We start from the raw sequence: 25,720 nt of genomic DNA, 5'->3' as shown, positions 1-25,720 counted from the left end.
TTTTAACTCCTCAAAATCCATTCACTTGCACAGAGTTAAAATCAGGCACTATCTCAGTCAATCTGAAGTGAAGGGGCACCAAGTCGATCCCATGGGAAGAAGGAAAATCTGAGGAAAACCTTTTCTCTATGCACTTTGTACTTACTAGTTCAAGCAATGCTCTTTGAAAGCTGGGAGCAGGCTATCCATCTGCCACTCTCTCAGCTGCTATGGAACTCCTCGAGATGCTGATTTTACCACCCATTCCAGGCATGGGTTGGGAGGTGGGTGGCAGGGCTGTGACATAAAATTGGGAGGGAAGGCATGGGGGTGGGGGAGAGGTGGATTCCCTGTCACCTTCCTGACACCATGGAATTTTCCCAGGGTCAGGAAGGCCAAGGAGGGCCTTCCTGCCCAGAGACGAATTGAGGCCTTTGAGGCCTTAATAGGCCTGATTGGGCCCCCAGCTGGCAAGGGTTGCCCCCTCGCAAAGACCCACAACCCCACCCCCCCCCCACCACCATCTCAGTCTCTCTGACTAACCCTGACAAGCCCCATAAACTTACATGGATTTCGGGGCCTCCTCTATGCTATCTGGTCTGGGCCTGTTGCAGTCCGAGTAGTGGCCACTGCTCCTGGTGGCACTGCTGAGACTGAACTGCTGCAGGTCCTCAGATTGGCTGGCAGCTCTTGGAGGGGGGCTCCCATCTTTTAAAGTGATGGGAGGCCCAATGCCAAGCAGTTAATTGCCTGAGTCCTGAAAAATGCAGTGGGGTGTCTCCCGAACGGCTGAGGCAGGGTTGCCCCTGGCTTTCCAGTTTGACATCGGGTCCCCACCTGTGGGTACTAAATTTAACCCCTCGGGTCTGTAATTTTAGCTGAAACCCAGTGAGTATTGAAAAAAGGAAAATTATGTTTTGTACTCATGCTACCTTTTCATGAAAATTATGAAGAGGAGTGTGCCTGTCAAGTTTCAAGAGTTTAGACAATACTGCTACAGGGGAACAGTAGTGTACAAATACTGTTATTGAGTTAACGTAGCTCCATACGGTTAAATTCAATGGACTGCAGGCCTGGTAATTATAGTGTGGGTTTCCAATGGCCATCTGAACCAATGTCCCAGAGATTGCAAAAGATAATTAGACTTTGTACTGACTGTTCTTTACTGCTGCAACAATTCTATTCATTTGAACACAGCAGGGTTCATCGCCAAGTTAGGCTGGTGGATTCTGTTCTTGGGAGGGGAGTGCGGTAATGAGTTTGATGAAAAGCTCTCATTAAATGGAGTCAGGCTTTTAAAAAGGATCAGTGATAGGTTTTTGAGTGGCATTTGAATAGTTAGAGGAAAAACATTGAAGGTTTTTGCTGAGGTGAAGTGGTTAGAATTTCTGGAGGGTAGTTAAAAGACCGCAGGCTGGATTTGCAGGTGGGCAATTGTTGGAAATGATGGTGAAATGGGCCTCTTTGCAATGACCTGGATTTCCTTCCTCCCTCATTAAGAGTGCACATCAGGCCAAACTTCCCAGTCAATTCCCCTCCCATTCCCCGTCTTACTGACACTCCCTGGGATTGCCTAGCAGAAGGCCCAGGGAAGCAACGGTAAAAGCTCCGATATCTGGAAGTTGAGGGAAAAAGCCGAGGCCTAAATGGCTGCAAATCCTTCTCGTATAAATAATATTAAACTTTGATACAGCTCAACAATTCAATTCAGGAACAAGGGATTGCTATCGTTATACTCCTGGGTTATGTTATCATACAAGTAGACATTGAGCAGCTTCAGTCAACAGTCATAAAAATAAGATGTCAAGACCACTTAAAGGAGTGACTCACACCACTAAACTCAAGAAGGCTTATACACTTTAAACCTGAATTCATCACTGTGCCTTAAGTCCCAAATTACTACAGTATATATGTCTATTTTGCATAGCTGTAATCCTTATAGGTTCGGAGTGAGACTGGCTGTTTGGTTCTGAATTATGGGTAGCTCTGTGCTGTAGATTCACCATAATAACAGATATAATGGAGAGTTAAAGAGCTGGAACACAATATCAGCAGTGAAATTACTTTCTAAACTGCGGATATTGAGCTTTCGTGGCCCCATGTCATTTGAACCAATTATGTACATAATTCTATTCATCAGAAAAATTATAATGCAAGCTTCCTAATTCTATTTATATTGATTAATCTCACACAGTTCCACAACAGGGGCTTCAAAAAGCAGTGCATAAATCTGCAGGGAAAATAACAGAAGGAATATACATTTTAAATTTTGAGCTTCTCGTATAAATAATAAATATTAAACTTTGATACTGTTGACAACTAATGCAATACATGCTGAGCAGACATTAAAAAATAATGCATTATACATTACTTAAAAATCAATGTAACTGTGGTAGTGCATTACTGAAAATTGCAGAGCAGTTTCCATTCAGAGTGTCTAATGTGTAAATTACATCGAAAATGTCTGTAATCTTCTCCCATAAGTGCCTTATTTTTGTTCATCAAGCTTTTGAAACGTTGTGAATTGCATAATTTATTTAATCACACTCCATATACAAGTACTGAACTGTCCAACAAAGCCTTAAAAGTTGTCTATTTTCAACACCAAGCGTTTAACATTCCTTGTTTGATTTTGAGTGCACTGGTTAACATGTATGTGATAAATTTCTGCCTGTGTTACTTTGATGAAATTGCAAACCCATTTTAAAAACAAACAAGTTAACAGTTTATTTACTGAAATAGTGCTGACAGGATTTTAATGTAAATGTACTGGCCAGTGAACAAAAAATAGAGAAAGTTAAACCCTCATACAAAGAATGTTCCAGGATTAATAACCTTGAGTGATGTTTGAAGAAAGGTATCCTTTGAAAACATTTTTTTGATATTTAGGAATGAAAAATTACAAATAAGTTAGACCATGAATAGCCATAAATATGACGTTTGTTACTTAAATCTAATCATTTTGCTCTCAATGGCAGCATCAGGCACTCCCTGACCAAACAGTATGACTCAGATTCCTAAGTACTACCCTCTATTTAACAAATTGAACACACTGTCTTCAGAAGCTAGAGTAGATTTAAGAATATGAACTTTCAGCACATGTTAGAAATTTGGACACGTAGGTCAGTGGGCTCACACTCTTGATATCCACTCCCAGCACATGAATCTTTGTGAAATGCCCTTTCCTTATACTTTTCAGCATAGTGTAATCTTTCTCTGGCTCCCCAAAATGGTCTTTGAGAATGTACAGCACCTGGGCACGGGACAGTGCAGGCTGCTTGCAGAACGATCTGCTTGTCTCCATTCACCGCAGGCTCTAGGTTGGCACATAACTCCTCATCCACTACCTTGCCAGGATCTTCACTAGATCCATCGAACACAACGCATGATATGTTTCGCAATTTCATGCCATCTCCGCACTGAGCATCCTTTAACAAGAGAAATAAGTAATTGTGATTTTACTTCATCAGTTATAAGTTACATTGATGGAAGTAATTATTGAGTCAGGGTGATAAATTTTTGAGAGGATGAGTTTGGAGAGGACATAAATATCGAATGAGAGACTTTGGAGTTCAGGTACAGAGATCTTTCAAAGTGGGAGCACAAGATGATAAAAATATATATAAAAAGCTACATTCTAAGCTTTATCAATAGGTATAACGTGTATAAAATCAATAAGGTAATGCTAAATGAATACAAGTCACTGATTCGGCCAAAGTATGGATATTGTGTCCAGTTTTGAGCGCTTAACTTTGGAAAGATATCAAGGCCATGGAGAGGTGTAGAAGAGATTTACTAAGATGATATCGGGGATGAGAGGCTTTAGTTATGAGGAGAGATTGGAGACACTGGGTCTCTTTTCATTAAGTTAAGAGGTGATCTAATAGTGTTCAGAATTATAAATGCTTTTGATAAGTTAAAAATCAGAAATAATATAGGTCAATGATTCAATAATTAGAGTATATAAATGTAAGATTATCACCAAAAGAACACAAGAAGAATTATTTTTATGTAGAGCATTGTTAAGGGAATGGAAGGCCCAACCAGAAATAGTGGTGTAAAGCAAATCCCTCATAGCTTTTAAAATGAAAGTTGATAACTGTTAAAAAAAAAATGGATTCCTGGAAAAGAATGGGGGTTAAGTGAATAGCTCTTTTATCTGCTATAAAATTCCATGCTGTTATTTTTATGAAATTTATTAACCAGCTGCTGGAAGGACTTGTTTTGGGCTTGTTGGAGCAGGATGCTGAACCAAACTGTTCTTTCTTCATGTTGTGCCTTGAGCCACAGGCATGGTGATGCACTGGGAGGTTGTTGCTGCATCATGGTGGAGAGAGCGCCAGCTGGCTCCTCAGTATGGTTCAGGCTTCCCTCCAGATTGCCAGGGTAAGGAATACTACTGAGTAAGTCTGGGCACCAACAGGTCTTGACTGTGGGCTTGTGAAGAGGAGACTGTGTCAGAAAGCTAGTAGGATGGCATTTAGATTTATGGTGCCTACAAAAATTGTGGCGACCAGCAAATTTTCTTTGTTCAGGAAAATGGGTAGGCCTCCAGTAAGCAGGAAGCACATATCCTTTGTTTTGGATGAATGAGTTAAGATTGTTACGTGACAGCTGACAGAACATTTTGAAAGAAAGACTTGCATTTATATGGTGCATTTCATGACCTCAGGATGTCCCAAAGCACTTTACAGCCAATGCAATACTTCTGAAGTGTAGTCACTGTCATAATATAGGACACAGAGCAGCCAATTTGCACATAGCAAGTTCCCACGAACAGCAATGTGATAAAGACCAGATAATCTGTTTTAGTGATATTGATTGAAGGATAAATATTGACCGGGATTCTCATTAAATAGCTACATGTGCATTTTTGAGAGTATATTCAAGTAGCTCATAAAAATGAACAGAAGGAAAAGGCTTTTCACTGTTGATGTGATTAGACAGCCACATAGCAGACTTGTTTGAATAACTGGAAGTACTGCCTGGGTTACAAAAACAAGATATATTATGATAAAAGGTGCCACAAAGCTCACCAAAATAAACGTGTTCCTCTGTCCCACCACCCAAGACTCAAAAACTGCCTGAAGCCCTTTTTTAGATCCTGCCCCTCCACCCCCCCCCCCCACCACCCCCATCCTTAACCCCAAATCCACTCTGCGGCAGATCTATAGTCCAAAATGATTTAACAGCTCTATTTAAAAGAAAAGAGCAAGGATGAGAGCAGCACAAAACTAAAGGGAGAAAAGTAAAAATTTAATTTAAAAAGAAGAGAGCGACAATAGAAGAGGGAAACAGAAACGCCAACATAAAGAGGGCAGACATAGGTAAAGAAAAGAACGGTTACTCCAACTTCCTGTGAGCAACACCATGGAGGATTAGCTAGTCCTAAAACTAGAACAATTATTTGGTTTATTTATTATAGAAATTAGGAAATTAGATAGATATTATTTTATTGACATTAAACAAAAAAGAGTATAAAGACCAAGATTAAGATTTATTTTATTGACATTAAACAAAAGAGAGTACCAAGATCAAGATTAATATACCTCAACTTTACACTGGTCCCATTCACTATATTGCCATCGATAGCAAGGCTTGATCAGGCATGGTTTGGTATGTTCCAGCTGCATTATACATGGTCTCCCATCTCCCTGGAATGGCTGAATCAATGATCTCTTGCGGGTCATTACCCCTAAATAAAGAAGATAAGCAGGTGCAGATGTCACATTTACTTGGCTATAAAAACTTGTTTTAATCTTCCCTCATATTTTTGTAAAATTTATAGTTAAAAGGAAGCAATAAAACTAAAATCCTAAACCATATGAGAGGATGTAGTTATTCTGTCAAAGAAAATCAGGAAAATGCTTGCTTTTCTACAAAAATAATGATCGAAACAAAAATCACATTTTCCGATATTGTATGTTACACAGCTGTTCTTTGGCTTCATTTTTGGTTAAAAAAGAGAACTTCTCCCTCTCATAAAATGGGTATTTGGGAGCCATTATAAGGTCACATTCTAATCATTTCAGCTTTTAAACTGTGAGAGCAATGCTTGTTGAATTATAACCGCAGACTGATTCCCTAAGAATAGATTAAGGCCATATAATCATTTCTGATATTTTTCAACTAAACTATACAACATATATTTACACGTATGATATATAATTACAAATTTTACATATATAAATGCATAGAAAACTCCTGTGTCAGTCTTAATCTATGGCAAAATCCATTACACCTGTAAGTGGTTCAGTGAGAGGCCATAATAAAGTTAAAAAACCTATCACATACCATTAGTTATATAACACCACTGCTGATACTGTATTCTGGCCCCAAGAGTCAGCACTACAAAAGCACAGTGGTAGCACAGGAAACTTTTAATTTTTATGAGGATGAAAGATCTTGTGCTCTAAAATGAAGATTAATCTGAACAGAGCTGGGAAATATGAGTCACAACTCCCCATCTCTACTTGAAAATGAGATGAAATGCAGCCATTGCATGTATTCAACCCATCCTCCCAGATGGTGTTAAAATGTAACTGAATGCTAAGTTAAACTGGTACCTGCTGGATTCTAACAAATTGCATTACTATTGGAATGTACCTGCAAGACCGCATGACCGAGAACAAGCAGACCACGACGACCAGTCAGAGAACTGACAATTCACTGGACATTCCACAGCGCACGATGAGTTCATTTGCCATGATTTCTCCAAACCCAGCTGTCAGCAGAAGTAAAGAGCATTTTCAACCACGAGTGCTGAAAAAAGGCAACTGTACAGACAAGTTATGCCTTCTTTTACTTCAGTTTTCTTCATGGATTTCAAAGCAGATCTTTGTGCTTATGCATTTTAGTTTAGCTTAGTTTAGAGATACAGCACTGAAACAGGCCCTTCGGCCCACCGAGTCTGTGCCGACCAACAACCACCCATTTATACTAATCCTACACTAATTCCATATTCCTACCACATCCCCACATGTCCTTATATTTCTCTACCACCTACCTATACTAGGGGCAATTTATAATGGCCAATTAACCTATCAACCAGCAAGTCTTTGGCATGTGATCATTTGCAAAATGATCAGCTGGGCACAGCAAATATCAGAAAATAGGTCAGATTGAAGCACACATTTATAAAGAGAATCCACCTGATTTTCTTTCCATTAATTTAAATAGGTTAAATTTAGGAGGTTCCTTTACAGACCTGTATTCCCACTTGCATGATATTATGCTAACTGCTGTTCCCAAATGATCCATTGTGCCTGAGCACATACCCAGGAGTATCTCCCCCTACATCTCCATCGTACAATATCCAACATACTTACCTTACCAGCAATCAACTCAAGTTGGGATGCATGTGTCTGGCCCATTTATTAAACACTGCCTTTAAAGCAACCTTCCATCTACTAGGGATATTACTGCTACTAGCTCACATTAAACATTAAATGCCATTTTACTACAGCAAGACTATAATCAATTAAAAGGTTGCCAATCCCTCAGAGGTGATTCCTCTAGTCCATTACTAATTTCTTCATTCTGCAAGCTGTTTCTTCACAATTCCTCAATGTAAGAACAAATGAATTGGTGCCACCAACGTGGAGCTTTGTCCACAGAAGATCATGTTGGAAATTTCAGAGCAGAGGTCAGCATGCCCTGCAGGATTTTTCAATACTAATTTTATTTAATATTAAGATTAAATGAGTAAAATTTACCCTATAGAGTCAGGAGAGGGGAGGTAAGGTATAATTTACTGTTTTATGGTATCAAGAATTCTGGAGTGGATCAACCACAGCTTTTACAAAAAAAGTTTTGAAATCCCCTTTCGTCACTCTGTATTAATGTATGTAAGTTTTATAAATATATTGAATTGGTCTGACAAGTGGCAGATGTCATTTAGTGCAAGATGATGAGACTGGGGATAGGGAATATGCTGTGGGAATATAAATAAACAGTGGTAGACTGCTGAACACAACATATGAAGGATATCTAGGGCACTGGTGGATAGCTTGTTGAAACCGTCAGCGTAATATGTGACAGCAGTAAAGAAGGCAAAGTAGGTCTCAGAAAGTCTTAGAACGCACAGTTAGGGAAAATGAACGCAAGTCTCAGGAGGTATAATGAACTTATTCAGAGCACTGGTTTGGCCTCATCACCAGCACTATGGACAATTTTAGTTATACCACAGTGGGAACATCTTGCGTTTGTAGAAGGTACAGAGGAGGACAACTAAATTGACATATGAGTTTAGGCTTATGAACTACAAGGTTCAACTACGAATCTCAAAAGTATATGGTGCAGAAAACAATCTTCACAGGAGACCTCTCTACCTTTCTCTCTTCCTTTAAGAGGCTCCTTAAAACGCTTGACCAAACTTTTGCTTACCAGCCCTAATATCTCTTTACGTGGTTCATTGTCAAATTTTGTTTGATAATGCTCTTGTGAAGCACCTTGGGACATTTTCGCTATGTTAAAGGTACTCTATAAATGTTACTTGTTGTTGTTGATTATGATGTAAAAATAAAGCAGAATTGTGATGCCTAAAAGTAAGACTATATGACCATGAGTCTCCTCAGTAACAGTCTTTGAGAGGACTGCTGACATGCAGGCCCTTGGAATATGCTGGAGTGATTTTGAAAAGTAAGTATGCTAAAACTTACATTGGTTTATACGCCAATCTTGCCAATGGGAACTTATGCTCAAATTTCAGAAAGTTAACATGCAGGTACAACAAGCAATTAGGAAGGCAAATGTTATGATAGCCTTTATTGTAATGGGTTTATAGTATAACAGTAAGGAAGTGCTGCAATTATAAAGGGCTTTGATGAAACTACACCTGGAGTACCGTGTACCATTTTGGTTTCCCTACCGAAGAAAGCATATAGTTGTGTTGGCACTGGTTCACCAGGTTGATTCCTGGGATGAGAGGATTGGCATACGAGGAGAGATTGAGTAGAATGGGCCTATATACTATGGAGTTTAGACATATAAAATTCTTAGTGGTCTTGATAGGCTAGATGCTGAGAGGTTGTTTCGCCCTGACTAGATAGTCTAAAACTAGGGTTCATAGTCTCAGGATAAGCAGTCGATCATTTAGGACTGGGTTCATAGTCTCAGGACAAGGTGTCATCCATTTAGGACTGAGATGGAGGGTAAGATTTTCCCTCCAGGGGTGGGAAACATGTTGGACTGTTTCTGAGTCCCAAATGCACCCCTGGGAGAAACAGTTACTCATTATGATTTTCACAGGGGCGGCCAATTAATGGCCAGAGGGCTGGCGTGTCATCCAAGGATTGCGGGCAGGTGCTCAAAGCTGGAGGGCTAATCACAGGTCTTCCAACGTGAAAGAAGCAGCAGACTGCCATAGAGGTTATTTAAGGGAGAGGGCACTTTAAGATGAAGGCACCCTCTCTCCAACATTTTTAAACTTAGAAAACTGCATCTTTCAGCCAGGCCATCGCTGTGTATGTGTTTGCAGGGGTGGGGTGGGGTGGGGGGGCGGTGGGGACGGGAGCAGGCGGGACTGCTCTACAGGGTGGCCTGTGGCTGCTCCTGCACCCAGTCAGGCAGGGATGGCCTCTAGCCCCCTGCCTGGACCATTGCCCTACCCAGGTCTGTAGGAACCTGGAAGCTGACTGGAAAATCCCTGTCAGCCTCCTTAGGCTGTTAATGAGCTGAAGTTGGTGGGTAGCCCTGCCGCCGCACCCACCCCCGCTACCACCAATCCCACCTCTGCAAAAATGCATGGGGGCGGGTTGCTGCTGGGAGACCAGCATGTCGGCTGGTGGGGCTATTTTTAGCTCCTGTCCATCTCTGTCCCGGCCCCAGCAGGGGCTCAAAATCCTGCCTGAGAAGTAATTTCCTCACTCAGGGTGTTGTGAATTTGTGAAATTCTCTACCCACATCAGCTGTGATGCTTAGTCGTCATGTATATTCAAGAATGAGCTCGACAGGTGTTTGGGCACTCAGAAAATCAATGGATATGGTGGTAGGGGGGGAAAGTGTAGTAGAGACAGATCAGCCAAAATCTTTTTGAATGGTGGAGTAGGTTCCATGGGCTGAATGGCATACCCCTGTTCCAATTTCCTATGTTCTTAACTTCTTCAGAAATGTTTTAGCATATTTCAGAACATAAAAACCATCACAACGGGCTGAATTTTAAGGGGCCATTTGAGACAGAAACCGAGGCCAGGTGGGAGCATAAAATAGGGACGGACGACATCGGACAGGAAGTCCGATGTCAAGATGTCCTTTCTGGATTTTATTGTTGGCGGCCGACATGGAGGGCAGACTTTGCACATTCACGAGGTGGGAAGCCAATTAAGGTACTTAACAACCCAATACACGACAATTTTATTCAGAGTTTCAAATTTTCTTTATGGCACACAGGAACCATGGGGCTTCAGAGCCTCACCTGACAAGAAGGCAGGAGCTCAGTGTTGGCTTCACTGGAAAGCCATTGGGTGAGGCAGCATCGCTTGGCAGCAAGGGTGGGGCGGGGTGGGGGGGCATCGTGAATGCACTGTAAACAGTGGGGGCTAATGTTCCAGCGCTGCAGGGGAGCCATACCAGGTGGCATTGGGGCAGTGCCACCTCATTGAAGTTCACAAGTAAGGGAGCGGGGGGAAGGTCTGTTTGGCCTGAAGGCCTTGCACTCAGGGAGAGGTAACCTCTCAAGGGCTTCATTCACCCTGGCTTCAAGGCCCCGTGGAAGGGAAGGAGCATCAGAGAGGCAGGGTGGTTCAGGCACAGGCAAGGAAACACCAGCAATCTGGGGCCCCACAAGAGGGATAACCTGGGGCACTTGAGGCTGGAGAAGAATGCAGAGAGGCACGCAACAACCTCCGCCATGCTGAAGAAGCTACCCTCCAGAGAGGGTCTACCAACTGTGGCTCAACTACCTGCAAATGCCCGAGCAGCAGTGCCTCAGAAGACTCCACCTCTCCAGGGAGGCTGTCTCTGATCTGTATGCCATGATGCAGGATGAACTGAGGCCCATAGGACTTTGCGGGACCTGATGCCAGTGGCACTGAAGATCACTGTGGCACTGAAGATCACTGTGGCACTGAACTTTTACGCCACTGGATCATTCCAGGGATCAACTGGAGACATGTGTGTAATCTCCCAGTCTACAGCACATCGCAGCATCAAGGTCACTGATGCCCTGTTCAGGAGGGCCAGCGACTATACGTGCTTCTGCACCGACCGAATAGTCAAGCTGAGGGCTATGGGATTCAGGACCATCACTGGATTCCCCTCGGTGCAGGGTGTCATCAACTGCATGCATGTGGCAATCAAGGCTCCCATGGACTAGACTTCTGCCTTCATGAAACGGAAGGGCTTCCGCTCCCTCAGTGTACAACTAATCTACGACCACTGCAAACGGATCTTACAGGCGTGTGCACGATTCCCGGGAAGCAACCATGACGCCTACATACATCAGCAGTCCCAGGTGCCAAACATTTTCCGGCCCCCACGTGCCTGCAGGGATGGATCCTTGGAGACAAGAGCTACCCACTGAGAACATGGCTACTGACGCCTGTGAGGAACCCACGCACGGATGCAGAGGAAAGATACCACACTTGCCACAGGTCAAGCTGAGCAACCGTCGAGCAGGCCATTGGTCTCTTGAAGGTGTGATTTAGGTGCCGGTGGAGCTCTTCAGTATGTCCTGGCAAGGGTTTTGCATATCGTGATGGTCTACTGTGCACTGCACAAACTGGCACTACAGAGGGGGTGAGGCTTTGACTATTGAGGATATCATGGAGCGCAATGCCTCCTTCGGTGACCAGGATGCAGAGGAGGATGCTGCCCAGGCAGTGCCCGATGAAGGACCCCAAGCACAGCAGGAAAGGCGCCATGAGATTTGTCGAAGGGAGGCACTAGATGCCTTTCCTTTGTGCCTTACCACCTGTGGAACCACAGCAATAAAGCCTTGCCTTTAAGCAGCCCTGTTGTTGCCTCCTTTCTTCTGCACTGCAGTGCCCAGGTGCACTTGGCACAGTGGCAAGTGTTACAAGGTTTTTGTTTTGTATTAAAAACTTAGAATGCAGTGTGTTTTAAAAAACTGAAAAAGGATTTTTCAGTGGACAGTGACACCTGCAAATAGCTGAAAGTTTTGGATGTTTTGAAAGGAAGCTGACTTTGTATACGAGGATAGGAAAGCAGGCAACTTCAAGGAAACCAGCAAGAGGTTTGACCTCCTCAAAGCAACTTTTTGAGTGACAAGGTAGATAATATGTCTGGACATGTGACCTGTTTAGGAAGGTTTTGCTTTCACTTTGGACCCTTTAAAAAAACAGTGAGCTGGACAAACAGCAGGCATTTGAAATTTGGTTTTGACCTGCCTAGAGGTCAGAGAAAAAGACCCAGAGAAAGTGTTACCTCTCTCTGCAAAGGAATCCTGCATTTCTTGAGAAGAAACCCTGTATTTCAAAGGTGGCAGATTCCTATTGCCTCTTGTCTCTGAAGAATCCCTGCATCAAGTACCTCCTGTGTTTACAGAAATCCTGAAATCTGAAGAAATTTTCTACTGCCATCCTGCTGCTGTAAAACCTAAGAAGACTTGTTGCTACACCCCTGATGAAAGATCTATGTGAAGGCTCTTGCAGCTGAATTGCCTTGAATGCCTACCCATCACAGACTGTTCATCAACCTTGCCTGGATAGACTTCAAGTGGCATCTGTCTATTCAACTCTGGGACATCTCACCAAACCAAAAAACGTGACAAACTAAGTTATTTTATTATTCCTTCTATTCCTATGAAACAGCTGAAAACCAAAATCCTTTTTCCCCGGTTAACCGTTTTTTAAAAATGTATGTGTGTGTGCATGAGGGCTAGGGAAATAAGGAGCTTTTTGTATGTAGAGTTATTTTACTAATGGTTAAGACTTGTTTTTATAATAAATAGTGAATGTTGTTGTTGGTTAAAGAAACCTGGATGGTGCGCTTTATTCTGGGGGACAAACAGAGTATGTAGTTGGCTGTTTTTCAGTAGGTGGGAAAATTTGTTGACATATTATGACCCGTGGAGAAGTGGGACTGAATTAACAGCACAAGGCTGGAGCTTTGAGTGGTTTGGACTTGGTCCGTCGCTTCCAGCCCCTTGGCAGGAAGGGTTTAAATTAATTCCCAAAGAGCATCTACAACAGAAAGGAAACGTGGTAAGTGAACATATATTATTTTATTCCGCGCCAAAACCAATGCATGAATAACCATTTCTACTGGGCCTTCATCTGTGATCCTTTAAGTGCACCGAGGGTACTCTTTTTACATCTTTTCTGAGTGATCCTACGTGGTGCTCCCCCTGCGCTTCAACTGAGGTGGAGGCAGGCTGCTGACCTTGCTGCCCCCCGGCTTGGGAGGACCTTGGCTGCCATCCTCTGGCTGCTTGAGGCCTGGAGGGCACTAGCACACTGAGGGCCTCCTGCAAAGGTGCAGAGACAAATTCTTTCGGCAGGGATGATGCTGGTATTGGAGGCTTTGGAGCTACTGTCCACACCAGGAGCAACCTGAGAGGAGCTCCCAGATGCAGCAGCTCCTGCCCGCTTATAAGGAACACTTGTATCTGACTGCTGACTTGAGAGGGATGTGGACCTGGAGACAGTAGGTGCCTCGTCTCCCTCTCGCCTTGGCACTACTGCATGGAGCTCAAGGACAAAGCAATGGAATGCAGGTCTGCCTACATCTCCGGCAGCCACTGATTGGTCTGCTAGATCTGGCTCTCCATAAGAGTTGGCCATTTCTCAACGGAGGAAGCCAGATGCACAACCAGCAGAGAAAGTGCAGCATCCAAGGCCTGGATGGTCTCCTCCATCGTCTGCGCTGGTATAAGCATAGCCTCTGGCATCTCTGCCAGATGTTGCCTGACTTCTCACTTGAGCTGCATGATTTCCCATGTTGCCGCCAACACCAGAGGCACTTCATGAGCCTGGGGTTCAGCATAGGCCTGACCTTCCACAGTCCTCCAACTGCCAGTGGCCCCGGCTGTCACAACCTCCATCAGCTGCTCTGGCATGTCTGTGCTGTGCTCACCAGGTTGTGTGCCTGAATCTATCTAAACATGTGTGCCTACCCATCGACATGCAAGTATGTGTGCTGGTGGAGGGTGTGGGGGAGTGATGTGATGGTGGACCTTCTGAGGCTCCTTTCTCCTCTACAGAGGTGGCCAACTGTCCCCCATCCTCTTCAGCTCCTCTCTCTTGTCGTTCTTCTTGACCTACATAAGCAATCATAGACATTGCAGGATTAGGGTCTGCCCATCGTCACATTCCTACCACCCCAACTGTGCTTCTCCATTGATGCAGTGTGGATTACATGTGCGGCATTGCTCTTTGGCACTAGATACACCCTTGTCCCACAGGAGATGCTCACTCACTGTCTTGGGTAGGCACTCCTGTCTCCCTGTCATCTATGGTGCGACCACCTTGTTGACCTGCCAGTCTGTGGCCTCCTTCTCTATTTGTGTTAGGACATGGAGATAAGGCACTCTGCTGCCGGTCTTGGCACACAACTTACTACTGTGGGCAGTCTTTTTCTGCAGAAACAATGATGAGCAAAATTAGTCTCCCAGGGAGTAAAAGCCCAAGACCTCTGATGTTGACAGTCCAGTTAGCCACGATGGAGTATCACATATGCCTCCTGCATGCGGCCACTCTTGAGGGACTATGCAGGGGAATGCATTGACAGAGAGGCACCTCTCACTGAGATGCAGCCATGCCTCAGGCCCCATTTCCGATTCCATAATCCCATTGCAACAGCTGGGTGGTCATTCCCTCTCCACCAAATGCAGCCTCTTGATCTGATACAAAGGGTTAGAAGCGTGCGGAGCACTCACCTTGGCTGACCAGATCAGGTTATTGACCCTTTTCCAGCACTGAATCCAGGTCCTGGAGGTGCCACACAGTTGCTGACCTCCTCCACTTTTTCCATCCAGGCTTGCTTGGTCAGGCAGGCTGCTCTCCTCCACCCACCTCTGGGAAAGAGGACCTCCCGCCTTTCCCTTGCAGCTTGGAGCAGAATCTGGAGGGAGGCATTGCTGAACTATGGGGCCACCAGGAGGCTTCCTTCTTCCATTCTGACTGCAGTCTTCCAATCCGATCCTTGGCATTTGTGAATGCAGGGTCAGTGTCACACCAGGCAGCAGTCAGGCAGGGGCTGTTACACACCAGGCAGCAGTCAGGCAGGGGCTGTTACACACCAGGCAGCAGTCAGGCAGGGGCTGTTACACACCAGGCAGCAGTCAGGCAGGGGCTGTATTACACCAGGCAGCAGTCAGGCAGGGGCTGTGTCACACCAGGCAGCAGTCAGGCAGGGGCTGTATTACACCAGGCAGCAGTCAGGCAGGGTCTCTATTACACTAGGTAGCAGTCAGGCAGGGGCTGTTGCACACCAGGCAGTAGTCAGGAAGGGTCTGTGTCACACCAGGCAGCAGTCAGGCAGGGGCTGTATCACACCAGGCAGCAGTCAGGCAGGGTCTGTGTCACACCAGGTAGCAGTCAGGAAGGGTCTGTGTCACACCAGGCAGCAGTCAGGCAGGGTCTGTGTCACACCAGGTAGCAGTCAGGAAGGGTCTGTGTCACACCAGGCAGCAGTCAGGCAGGGTCTGTGTCACACCAGGCAGCAGTCAGGCAGAGTCTGTGTCACACCAGGTAGCAGTCAGGCAGGGTCTGTGTCACACCAGGCAGCAGTCAGGAAGGGGATCTGGAAGAGCAGGCACCACTGAGTGCAGGGCTGTCAGCTGTTTATGCCTGGAGCTTCCACACCTTCACTGATGCTGCCTTTTCTGCTGCCTCCCTCCTCTCAGTGAATGGCCCCCACACTTCTTGAACTTTAATTGGCCGGCTGTCGCTGATTCATCGCATTTGGCCGGCTGCTCATTGCCCAATAGATGCCGAACACGCTTCTGGTCCCAATGTCAGGACCTGCGGCCTACAAATAAAAGTCAGCCCAAAATAAGTAGAAATCAGAGGAAATAAGCAGGGCCAGAGGAAAGGGCAGAGTATATGCCATCTTTCTTCTTTAGGCCCTTCTTTCACTTATTGACGTTATGAAAATTGAAGTTTCAAACCATCAAATCATCATTATGCAAATTAAGCACAGCAGCCAAGAGTTTCTGCTTTGGGCGCTATCAGCAATCCAGGTGCAAATTGTGGTCAAAATTGTGCTAGTTTCGAAAAGTCAATTTATTGCTCAAACTCATTTGCATACGACCAAACATAAAATCTTCCATTAATCACTACAATTGTGCTGCATTTTAGAATGTAACTGAAAAAAAAACATATTTTTGCAGGTCGAAGCATAAATATAAAAAAGACATTAAAAAAAAAGTGACTTTGGGACCTGGTGCAGCTAAAATGTTGGGCTTCAATGCACACCAGTTCAGAACATAAGTAAATACAGGAAATGTGCATTCACTGATCTTGTGTATGGGGGTAGAGCTATGTTAATGAGCCAAGTGGGGTTTCGACAGGTATAACTTAGGGGCGGCGCAAATGATGGAAGAAATTTATGTGCAGCATTGTTCCAGTGTAAACTCAGCTTAAGTCAAAGGGACACAAATTTCCTCAGAAAATGCTGCTCAACTCTGCTCTTAAATTGCAGTTATGCCAAAACTTCCTAGGAAATTCCAGGCCACTGTATCACTAAGTGACAGGATGTAGTTTCTTAATAATCATTCTTCACCTGGAGAGTGATCAATCTGAAGAGGAGTGACTGCTGGTAAATGCTATGATTGAATGAGAGAGTGAGGGGCAATTTACAGTCTGTTACATTCACCTTTTAGTGGCTGGTTGTACAGTGGCATTGGCATGGCACTGAGGGCAGTCTGCTGCCTGCCCTCGTGCTCAGAGTTTGAGTGTATGCCACAGGAACCTACAAATGGAAGATCAATGAAAATTAATAAAGAACAAAACAAATGATCACACTCAATTATTTTCAATGGGTAGAGCGTGGGAACAAGATAATTAGACAGAATCCTTCAATAACTCTCAGATGGTGCATTTATGTTAAACTAAACAGAAGCTGTGCTAGCACACGCTTCATTCTAATCAAGATCAGGAAACAGCATTGGAATAATGACATCTGCCCTTTCTCATACATCTATTAATTGGTTTCTTTTCACATCTATTTAGAAGAGGGTGGACAGGGATTGTGGTTATTCACGGCCATGTAATAAACCTAGATCAGTAATGTTGATAATGTTCATCCTTTGAGGATTTAGTCCCATTCCAGATTCAACTAAAATACATTGTTATCAATCATACAATATCTCTAAAATGCTATTTTGCAATTGAGCATTAAAAAAAATCTAATTAGAAAAATGTCTAATCCAACATTTATCTTTGCACAATATCTCCAAATTAAGCTAAAAATCTATAATTGCACTTTTCTTTTTACTGCCACATGAATCCTATTAGCATCCTTGAAGAATGAACTAGCATGAGTATTCAGTACCATGTTTAATTGTTCAACAGGATGCAAATTTGTTACTCATTTTGGTGAACATAAACATTACATTTGTGTTTCTCTCCTGTTCAAATATCAAACAATTTCTATTCAGTAATTTTTTGGGTAACCAGTCTCCTGTAATCAAGTCTCACTACCTATTTTCTTTTTACATGAACCTGCATTATCACAATCTTATTAAATATTGCTTCCACTTGTATTAGCCAAGGGACACAAGGGGAAAGTTAGTGAAGGTGTGACTGCAAAGAACAGTGTGAATTGACACATACCCGACACTCTCAAAATCAGATTGACATTTTCGCTACTGAAATGCTTTCTCAATAATTCTATTTGCAGCATTGCTTGTGGGATCGACAGCACCATTACTTAAGAGATTGGTCTCTTTTAAAGATAGGGGTTGATCCCCATTTCTATTGCCAACAAGCACGATGTATTGCAGCAGTTTGGCAAGCACTGATCTACTGTTTCTTCACCACATCCTAAGAAATGATTCTCATTTTATACATTTCAGAAGAATGAAAAGTGGAGTGAGGTTTTGAATGCAAGATCTTTCAGTTTCAAGTCCGGCACTCAAGCAAATGAACTTTCTGACCCTTCACCCGAGTAGAGATCGTATTTGCTTATTATAGAGGAATGGCATGCACATAGGCCACTATCAGTGCTGCACTTAATCAGGTGCTTCAACTTTTCCTTTACTTCCATACTGCTAAATGCTTGGCCCATCATCCCAGTTTTTCTTTCTTTCTCTCTCTCTCCCCTCTCCCCCCTTCTCTCCTTTACTTGGATGATACAGCTCAGACCTGGAACTCCAGATGGGCAATCTGATTTATACACATGTTATGGAGGTGTTTGCTGTATTAGTACTAACCTGGAAAATTCCCCTTTGAATTTTTACATGCAAATATTTACTCTTTACTTAACTTTTCATTGTGTGTTATGCAACAGAACCAAAAAGCAATGCTATCAACTGCAAATTGGAAAGATAATGGCCTTGATATTTACAGGGACACAGGGGGACTAGCAGTGGCCAGAAAACAGAGAAGTATGGGGAACAGGGAGGTTCTAGTGAATTTAACTTTCCTGGCAGTTGGTCAGCCAGATTGAGAGGCGGTCGGGAGGAAAGTCCTGCGCTGGAGACCCACAGCTGGGGCCCGGGGACCAGACAGGAGGGACTGATCGAAGGGATGGAGGGTACTGCTGGCGGTGGGGAAGAGATCACAAGTCAGCCTTGAAATCATGGGGTGGCAGATGAGATCACAGGGAGGGAGGCTGATCGCAGGAGGTTAGCCTGTGTGGGTTGAGGAGGTGGGAGGAAGCACCCCTGCTCTTTCTGGCCCACAAGCAATGCTCTGAAAAGCACTTAACTGCTGGATCTGACTGGTTACTTCTCCATTCAACTGCTGGGTTTCCTGAGACCTGGAAAACCCACTCAGATCCGTTCAATCTAAAAGACTGTTAAAACCTGATGCAAAAAGCTGCATTGACATATTGAAAAAACTGACCCCTCTCTCGAGAGTGTTGTGTGATTGCCTTTAAGAGTGATGTCCCTTTAAGATCTTTGTCTGCGAATGAGCTGACATGCATCTCATTTATGTTGCATCAGACAACACGAAAAGTATCTGATTCCAGACAGCAGATTACTCGCCCACACTCCGACCAGCTCCAGTTGAACTGGAAGAAAGGGGCATTCATGTATGGCATGGACATGATGGGCTGAATGGCCTCCTGCTGTACTGTAATTTTTCTATGGTTCTGGAGTTCTAAGGTGGGTTGTAAATAGTTTTCAAATTTTTATGAATTTAACTTCACCTGCCATCTCATCTTCTGCCCACCTTGAAGGATTAAATCCCACTTGTCAATTTGATTGAAACAACCAGCTGATAACTTCATTTTACTAGAAACAGTTCTAGTAAACCAGGATAGAACAATTAACACATCTTTATTTATCTGCATATGATAAAGGCCACAACAAATTATAAAGAGTCACAAGAGATTGACTGGAACTCATCTAAAGTAATATTTAATAGCTTGGAAATGATTGGGAAGAAATATCTGTGTTGGGTGAGCTAATGAAGGATGACGCTGAACAAAGATGTTATTTTCCTCCAGGCATAGCACTTATAACATACCTCTTCACAGAACTTGAGATCAACTGACTTCCCATCACTGCGAACACAGTCCAGCATTCTTGTTTTAATTCCATTACCACAGACTGCTTTATCACTCAGCTGACAGGTGCTCCAATCTATGAAATGGAAGATAATTAAGCGTCTCACAGCATACTTAACATAACATGCAAAAAAAACCTAAAGGATTAATTGTTACAATGGAGTCCAATTAAGCAGTGTTTATATTACTGTGCTGGCAGGTCCGTTGGTGGCAGAAGTGCTGAAATGTAAAAGATAAAAGGTGGGGTTATGAATATTTCTGGTGGCAGGTTACATAGTCTCAGAACCTGAATATTACTCCTAGTGCGCTTTCCCTAAGTGGCCATCTATTGCATTGCAGGCCATCAATTTTCTGACCATAAGCAGGCTTAGCACTCAGCCCACCTGTACAGGTCAGCATTACAGAAATTCATTTGGCTAGATGGTTTTGATTCTGAAACAGATAGTGCACCGGGAGTACTGGCAGCCTGAGGTTCACCCAAAATCGGACCTTGAGACTTATCAGCACATTGTCAGCGAGCTGCAGATGCCAATCAGGTCTTCAGCGGCATCTTGTTGGTTCCAAGACGATGAAGTTGGGCTGGCTACCTTCTCAGCAGCAGTCCTTAGGTAGGTTCTGAAAAAGAACACCTAGATCAAGGTCTGCCCAAAAATTAAAACCGGCGGGAACTTAGCAGTAAGTCGGCACTTCCTTTTCCCATTCCCTTGCAAATTTGGTCCTGCAACTTCCCCATTTTGAAGCGCAAACATGGCACAACATCACCCCCATTGATTCTGTTCCATAGATCACTTAAAAACAAAAGTAATCATGAATCAATTTTAAACAGTTGCAATTTTAACATTTTATATAAATTGATTGTTTGTGAGGGAAGTCCCACATAACTAATGTTTAAGATTTTTTATCTAAAAAGGTTACACAGAAAAATTGGAAAATATTTTTAAATACCATTGAGAAGAAAGCCACAGTTACCTGTAACATTGTACACAAAGTGAAAGCAGTTCTTGTTCAGATTGCAGCGCTCAGTCTCTGTTTCAGCTGGACAGGGTTTCCCTTCCCCAGGCTGCCTTAATGGAACTGCTGACCTCTCTCGAACAGTACTACTGTTACAAGGCTGAAATAAAACAAATGCACTTTTACACTACTCATGGCAAGATCTACTTATAAAGGCTGTCTGCATTACACAAGTAAATGGAAATAAAAATGTGCTGCTAATTTGCTATCATCCATTTTACATGGTCATACAAAGTCAAAATTTACCATGAGGTCTCTGTTTAATCAAAGTATTACACAAGAAATTGTTATTGCCTTCTTAACTAAAGAAGTAATTTCAAGGTTTTTGTCAACACTGTTGCACATGGCTTGTTTTATTACTGAAATTAATTGTAATGTATTGTTTTCATAAATTAATATATTTTGAGACAAAAGTAGCATTAGAGTAGTTTAACACACAAGGAAATTACTATGAACACCAGGTTTTTTCACAATTTTTTTATTTATTTATTTATTTAGAGATACTGCACTGAAACAGGCCCTTCGGCCCACTGAGTCTGTGCCGACCATCAACCACCCATTTATACTAATCCTACATTAATCCTATATTTCTACTCCATCCCCACCTTTCCTCAATTCCCCTACCACCTACCGATACTAGGGGCAATTTATAATGGCCAATTTACCTATCAACCTGCAAGTCTTTGGCTGTGGGAGGAAACCAGAGCACCCGCCGAAAACCCACGCAGTCACAAGGAGAACTTGCAAACTCCGCACAGGCAGCACCCAGAATTGAACCCGGGTTGCTGGAGCTGTGAGGCTGCGGTGCTAACCACTGCGCCACTGTGCCGCCCGAATTAAAGGACCCCACAGGTACAATATGTAATGAGTTCTTTTATGTTGTCTGATGCAACATAAGTGAGATGCGTGGAATCCAGTTGGTTGAAGATCTCAAATAAGTTTATTACAGCTAAACTATTATATACAGTACATAGTAAACTATTTACAGAATCCTACTCTAGGTGTTACAGTTGCAGAGTCACTCAGGCTTTGAGTCACATGACGATGTTCTGGTTGTCAGCTCATTAGCGTACCAGATCTTAAAGGGGCATCACTCTTAAAGGCAATGCTACAACACAATATTCAATGCAACTAGTTACTGCCATCTTACCAGAGGACACCTGCTCCAGGATGTCCATTCAGACATAACACAACCATCAGAACATGGCAGCTTGCATTGTCTGGAACCCAGTGGCATTTCTTCTGGGTCACAGAGGTAGTCTTCAACTGGTTCAATGGGACCATCCATTGTATTCTGCATGCACCTAATATCAGAATAAGTGGTTTAGTTTCCATCTGCACTTTAACCAAATGAAGTTCATCCTTGCTGAGGTCAGCCCCTTCATTTGTTCCAAATCCAAAATGTTAAATGAAGATCATTAAGTGGCTATATATTCTATCTTACTTAACTATGATATTCAGTTATCTCTCAACTAGAAAACCGCTGTTGCTTAGTTAGAGAAGTCTCTCTACCCTTATATACCCTTATAGCAAGGACGAGTGGATGAGTCATGAGAGGGATGATGGTGTCAGGGGACATGGAAGTAGGAAATTGGTTTAAAGTGATTCCATTTTACACCCACTGCTCCCCAACACCCCCCAACCCCCAACCTCAATCAGTACCATAATGCTGTCTTGTGTTTCACTGGCTGACCCTGCCCTACACAGGTGCAGGTGGTACAGTCTTTGGCCCTTAGGAGCTCCAAACCCAGAGGACATCAGCCAAGAGCATCCCAGCAGTCGGAGCAGGGATCTGAGCAGCCTGCCTCTGCTTCTGCTGAAGCGACAGCCGTTACATTACGTAGAAGTGTTAGGAAGAGGAAGAGTAAATATTTGTAGTTGCACATGGGTGTGTCACAACGCTAGATTGTTAAATTTCTGTTTCACTTTTGAGCAATATAAATATTATTTGTTTCCAACACTTTCCCGTTCTGTCCATTTTTGGTTGTTGCCTGGCTAGTAGCCTTTTCACTTGTTATGAATTGTAAGACAAGACTTAACGCCAGGCAATGTCAAGGTGGCGGGGGCGGGGGCGGGATGTTGTCACTTGGTTGAATTGCTGATTATGGGATTGCTTTGTGCTGGGGGAAGTGGGGGACAATTGGGCTAAACATGTGACTGTCAGATGAGTGACTGGTGGAACCTAACTAAAGCTCACCATGATGAGGGCATCCCAAGCATCCAATGCAGCAATGTGCACTGCTGCTGGTGCATTGGCTGCATCATGTTCCTCCGCCTCCTCTGAAGCTCCCTGCTCTGCTTCTTGCTCTTCCTGAAGGTCCAAAGCTCATTGCTGTAGAATGTTGTGCAGAGCACAGCACACCATGACTCTTCTGGAGACCCTACCTGGTGCGTATTGAACAATCAATCCGGGGAAGGAGGGTCCCCGGGGGGGGGCGGGGGGAACTGGGTAAAGTTGTTCCCAGGGGAAGGGTCCTAGGGTCCTCCATGGGCCATAAATTGCCCTCGAAGGAGAACCACCCCCACCCACCTAAGCCCACAGGGAGGGTGCCTCGTTTTACAAGGCGTCCTCCCCATGTGGTGGAGGCCCCCACTGCCGCTGGTTAGATCGTAGTGATGGTGGGAAAAGGCCCTTAGCTGGCCGTTAATATGCCATTTAAAGGCCTTAATTGGTCTCTGGATGGGAAGGTCGTCATCAGCCTATCCCATCCCTGGGAAGATCAGAACCGGGAATCCCGGCGTCGGGTTCCATGGTGGGCGATTCCGCTCTGATTCTCTGGCCTGCCCCTTCCACAAAACCTTACCCTTTGAACAATCAGGAGAGCAGAAGCTTCTTTCTAGGTGAACAAACAATATCATACAATTTCAAATCAGACCTTTGAACTAAGAAATTCATTAGTTAACTTTACCTCACTTTCCGTGTTTGCACTCCTTCTCCACAGTTATCCTTCAGGTCCACATTGCTCACTTTGCACACACTCCATGGTTCTGCTATCCACACGTACTGACTGCAGTCACTGTGACAGGGAACCACCTCATATACCTATGATAATAATGTACATAATACTGACTTGAATAAATATTAGTGACTTAAAATATTAACCCTATGGGTCTTCCTCCTAGTTCAACACCACTAGTACTGGGCTGAACTTCTGATTTCTATTCTCTGAGGAGCAAAAGGTTTTTTTTTGCAGCTCAACACATTTACAACCAAAAGATGCCATGCATTGTCCCTCTGTTATTTCTGGCTATATGATGGATGAGATAATTATTGCAGCTGCACAGAGTTTGATTTGAGAAGCCTTTGGAAAAAGCCTCTAGAGAATAACCAAAGATCAAAGGTGGGATAAAATAGAAGATGACCTTGGTGGATATAGCAAAACAGCCAACTATAATTATTGGCATAAAGAGAAAAAATGTGGCAGTGGGGATGCCAGAATTAATGATGGTGATGACTGTGCAAAGACAATGGGAGTTCAATAAGTATCTTTCCAATAGCAATGACTGAGACTCAGGTACAAAAGGAGCAATCTTTCATTTAGCTCATCGAACACACAAATAAAATACTTGCTCTTGTAAAATATATTTAAAAACTTATCTGTGTAAAAGTGAATTATTCACTTTAGCAAAATGTTTGTGGCCAATAGAGGCTAAGTGAAGGCAGCTACATGGAGTCCAACCATATCCTGTTTACACTATCTAGTTCCTGTTTGCTAGAACTCCAATCACCTGCTCATGAGAAAGCTCTATGCAATTGTGCTTACATGCATATTCTGAGCTCCCCCCCCCAGGAATTGGAATTGAAATATCTAAAATGCATTGATAGATACTTCTTACTCTCTAAATATTTAAAATAATGTCAGGTAAGCTAAAATAGTGGCAAGAGGATTTACATTCTATATGATGTCGAACAAGGAGCATGAGGCTGTGTTCTCCACAGAGTACCATATTGATTCTCTTCAGAGTAAGGTTGGGTATGACTCTGGATTTACACTGCAGATTTAGTGTCGGAGTGAAGTATAAACACATGATAAGGCTGTGAAACTGTAAGAAATGTGTGAAGTATTATCATGACTAAAGATAAATTGCCAGTGAGTCATTTACAGCACAGAAGGAGGCCTTTCGGACCATTGAGGCTGATGGTTAGGCAACTTCATTGCAGGCAGCTGCAATCCTGTCGATGAGTCTCTGCAGACACTCTTCAGTGTGAGATATTTATGCAGCATCGTCAGCAAAGAGGAGTTCCCCGATGAGGACTTTCCGTATTTTGGTCTTCGCTCTTAGGCGGGCAAGGTTGAACAACCTGCCACCTGATCTTGTGTGGAGGTAAATTCCTTCTTCTGAAGACTTGAGCACATGTGAGAGCAGCAGGGAGAAGAAGATCCCAAACAATGTAGGTGCAAGAACACAGCTCTGTTTCACGCCACTCCGCATAGGAAAGGGGTCTGATGAGGCGCCGCTATGCTGAATTGTGTCTTTCATATTGCCATGGAATGAGGTGATGATACTTCGTAGCTTTGGTGGACATTTGATCTTCTCTAGTCGTCTGAAGAGACCACGTCTGCTGACGAAGTCAAAGGTTTTGGTGAGATCAATGAAAGCAACGTAGAGGGGCATCTGTTGTTCGCGGCATTTCTCCTGTAGCTGGCGAAGGGAGAACAGCATGTCAATAGTGGATCTCTCTGCTCGAAAGCCACACTGTGCCTCAGGGTAGACACGCTCAGCCAGCTTCTGGAACCTGCTTAAAGTGACTCGAGTGAAGACTTTCCCCACTATGCTGAGCAGGGAGATTCCACGGTAGTTGTTGCAGTCACCGCGGTCACCCTTGTTCTTATAGAGGGTGGTGATATTGGCATCGTGCATGTCCTGTGGTACTGCTCCCTCGTCCCAGCACAGGCAAAGCAGATCGTGGAGTGCTGAAAGTATAGCAGGCTTGGCACTCTTGATTATTTCAGGGGCTTTTCCGCTGGCTAGAGAATCAATGGCATCACTGAGTTCCGATTTTGTTGGCTGTATGTCCAGCTCATCCATGACTGGCAGAGACTGGGCTGCATTGAGGGCAGTCTCAGTGACAACATTTTCACTGGAGTACAGT

At 43.7% G+C, this 25,720-nt stretch overlaps 1 protein-coding gene across 1 annotated transcript in view; it reads right to left on the bottom strand.

Annotated features, from left to right (window-relative positions):
- Positions 1–25,720, bottom strand: part of thsd7aa (thrombospondin, type I, domain containing 7Aa) — a 543,974-nt gene that overhangs the window by 53,588 nt on the left and 464,666 nt on the right. Inside the window, exons 16-22 of the mRNA XM_068051191.1 lie at positions 23,535–23,668; positions 21,776–21,929; positions 20,584–20,725; positions 19,575–19,690; positions 6,586–6,703; positions 5,529–5,674; positions 3,233–3,407 (exon numbers count right to left, since the gene is read on the bottom strand). Coding sequence (XP_067907292.1) covers positions 3,233–3,407; positions 5,529–5,674; positions 6,586–6,703; positions 19,575–19,690; positions 20,584–20,725; positions 21,776–21,929; positions 23,535–23,668 — 985 coding nt within the window. The remainder of the gene's footprint in view (positions 1–3,232; positions 3,408–5,528; positions 5,675–6,585; positions 6,704–19,574; positions 19,691–20,583; positions 20,726–21,775; positions 21,930–23,534; positions 23,669–25,720) is intronic.

Source organism: Heterodontus francisci, chromosome 2 (genome assembly GCF_036365525.1).
Source record: "Heterodontus francisci isolate sHetFra1 chromosome 2, sHetFra1.hap1, whole genome shotgun sequence".
NCBI lineage: Eukaryota > Metazoa > Chordata > Chondrichthyes > Heterodontiformes > Heterodontidae > Heterodontus > Heterodontus francisci.
This window is presented reverse-complemented; position numbering and strand designations above follow the sequence as displayed.